Here is a 2,817-nt window from a genome sequence, read left to right on the forward strand (position 1 = left end):
AGAAGAGCGGGAAAAAAAGAGTAGATGAAAGAGAGGAGGGTAAAGTAAGGAGTGATGAAGACAGAGTGGGTAAAACAAAGGGAGAAAAGGGGCAGATAAAATATGCCGAAGAGACGTAGAAAACAAAGAGGACAAGAAGCACGACTCAGAGTTCACGAAAAGTCTCACCGGCGCCGCCCTCTCGCGGCTCGTGGCCCACCGGCCGCGGCTGGAGGCGCTGCTGCTGATGCAGTGCGCGCGGCTGACGGACGACGGGCTGGCGGCGCTGCACGGCTGCGCGTGCCTGCGGAGGCTGAACCTCGCAATGTGCACGGGTGTCACCGAGCGAGGCGTGGCGGCGCTGATCGACGCGCTGCCTGCGCTGGACGACCTCGAACTAGCTGGATGCTCTCGCGTGCGCCTTGACGTGCCCGCGCTCAGCGCAAAGTTTGAGCGGTTCGTCGAGCTGTCCGAGGACGCGGACGGCTTGGATGCCGTGCAGGGGTAGTCGCGTGCAGGTAGAGCGCGCGCTGCAGTCCACATAGACTTTTCTCCGCAGCGACGTCTCGTCTCACTTGGAGTGAGAGACTTGCCGCTCTCGGTCCGCCCGGTGCGGCGCGCGACGCGGTGTGGCACATTACCTGTGATTTAAACTGTGGCCAGATAAATCCAAAAAATAAATACAACGGTCAAACTCTGAGACGAGATGGGATTCAGGGACATGCAGACAGGCCAGCAGCCAGTGGGACGAACGAGGGCCGCGACACGGTGCGGAAACGAGAGGGCCAAAATACCACGGCTAGGATGGCAGCGTGTTTGACAGTCGTCCCGGCTCCGGCCAAGCCCCAATCGGGTCCTTTCATACCAGATCTGGGCCGAGTGAAGCCTGAGTGAGTAGGCACACGCCACGGGTGAGCACCGGACTCTCTCGGCCACTCATTTCCGCAGGTCGCTGCCTGCTGGCGCAGCGCCCGGATGGGCCATCAAGCGGCGGAGCAGTTCTACGCGGCACTGTGTATTGGGAGCGGGTTGTTTCGCCCCAAGTGCGAGCATATATGATGTGCGCGGCCGGCAAGGCGCTCTGCGACGCCAGCCAACTCGCGCTGCCGACCTCAGACAGCTTGGCTCGGCAGGGCGGTGACAGCGACCCGCACGCGAGCTGCACCCCACCGCCCGCCTCTAGCCGTAACATGCCGTCGAACGCGCTGTGCGGAACAGCAGCCGTGGGCGCTCCGCGTTTTGGGTGCTCCAGCGCGTTTTCGCGAGCATCTTCGCACGATACGCTCGGCTTGTCTGGTGAACTCGAGCGAGAACACACACAACACAGCTCCGAGCAGCTGCTCACGCGCGCGCCTATCGCCGGCTCCTGTGCAGTCCCAGGGACGGTTTGTGTGTAGTATTACCTTTAATAAACCAACCATAAGCGTGGCACGACATCAGCTGGACGCCCGGGACAGTGTGCACTCACGCCAGGAGCTCCGCATGAAGTGCCGCGCGGGAACCAGCGCGGGGCCACGCGCGTGTGTGGGTGGGGGCACACACGCGTGCTAGACTGTGCCGGTATGTACGGATTCTACTGAAACGCCACCGGCTGGTCGCACCAGCCGCTAGCGCGCAGCCTGTGCCGGACAGGCTCCGCCGCCCACGGCTGCTTGAGCGTCTTCTTCGCGTACGCAACCAGCGCGTGCGCCTCTGCCATCTCGAGGCGCAGCTCGTCCGTCGGCGCGGTGTACGGCATGATGTCGCCCGTCGCCGAGTTGATGCCCACGGTGGTGAACTCGACCGTGAACTTGTAGGAGCCGGGGGCAGGCGCGTCGGAGCCGCCTGCGCGCGGCTCCACAAAGGAGAGGCGCATCGGCGTGCGAGCATTGCACGCGACGAGCAGCATGTTGGACATGCGTCGCGCGCCCCTGATGCGGAGCGCGCCGACGCCGTGGGTAGGCCGCGACTCGTGCAGCGACACGATCCACGCGGCGTGCTCCTGCGAGAAGATGGTGAGTGTGTGCGCCCGCTGCCAGTGGTCCTCCTTGACCGCGATCTTGGCCTTTGTGCCGCTCGGAGGAGTAGAGAAGTACTGCAGCAGCGCGAGCGCATACTCGCGCAGGGAGGCCTCCTCGACCAGGACAGCAAGCCCAAACATCGGGCCGGTCCTCTCGATCACCTTGAAGGCGATCCGGTCGCGCATCCTGGTCACGACGTAGAAAAAGGATGTCGGGAGACGTTCGCGCTGCGCATGAAAGGCCCGAACAAACCGCTGGGGGATGTTGTCGAGGGGCTCCCACGTCCAACCATCGACATCGTAGTCTTCCCAAGCGGTCAGAAGCTCGATCCCCCCAGCTCTCTGCCGCCACGCGATGACCTTCTGGACGTTGTAGCTGTCTGGCAGCAAAAGCCGTTTTCGGCCCCGCCCGGACCTGCGGCGGTTTTGGTTGGATTCCGTGAGATACCGATTTTTCTGTCACTAAATAATTGGCGTAGTGCTTGCCATGAGGGTGCTGAGGGTTGGGGGGGGGGCGGTATGCGCCACATAAATCGGGAAGTACCATCCTGTGCGCCGCAAAGGCCGATCGCGCCCGACGGTGGGGCGGCTCACCGCACACGCATAGTTGCGAGGCCGAGCCCGCCGGGCGCGTAGAGCCGAGTGGCCGGGGGGGAGGCGGACCAGGGAAACCGCGCGCGGCAGTGCGAGGTGACATGTGGCGCGGTCACGGCGGGGGAGACGGCGCGGTGCTAGGGGCGCGGAGCGCACATTGTAGCGCAGAAAAGGGCCTTATGAGTGGGGTAAACGGACCAAGGCCCAGCCGCACCGTGACAGAGCACCTCCAGCAGAACCACTCC

At 63.8% G+C, this 2,817-nt stretch overlaps 2 protein-coding genes across 2 annotated transcripts; one reads left to right on the plus strand and one right to left on the minus strand.

Annotated features, from left to right (window-relative positions):
- Positions 1-102: 102 nt before the first annotated feature.
- Positions 103-487, plus strand: EMIHUDRAFT_254356 (hypothetical protein; the record flags this gene model as incomplete). Its single annotated transcript, XM_005779652.1, has 2 exons — positions 103-115; positions 150-487. 2 exons carry the CDS (start codon positions 103-105, stop codon positions 485-487), a joined length of 351 nt encoding a protein of 116 aa, XP_005779709.1.
- A 1,065-nt stretch (positions 488-1,552) lies between these two features.
- Positions 1,553-2,583, minus strand: EMIHUDRAFT_254357 (hypothetical protein; the record flags this gene model as incomplete). The annotated part of the gene is made up of 2 exons (XM_005779653.1): positions 1,553-2,434; positions 2,578-2,583. The coding sequence occupies 2 exons, from the start codon at positions 2,581-2,583 to the stop codon at positions 1,553-1,555; spliced, it is 888 nt and encodes a 295-aa protein (XP_005779710.1).
- Between the last annotated feature and the right edge of the window lie 234 nt (positions 2,584-2,817).

This window comes from Emiliania huxleyi, assembly GCF_000372725.1.
Source record: "Emiliania huxleyi CCMP1516 unplaced genomic scaffold EMIHUscaffold_2297, whole genome shotgun sequence".
In the NCBI taxonomy this organism is placed as follows: Eukaryota; Haptophyta; order Isochrysidales; family Noelaerhabdaceae; genus Emiliania; species Emiliania huxleyi.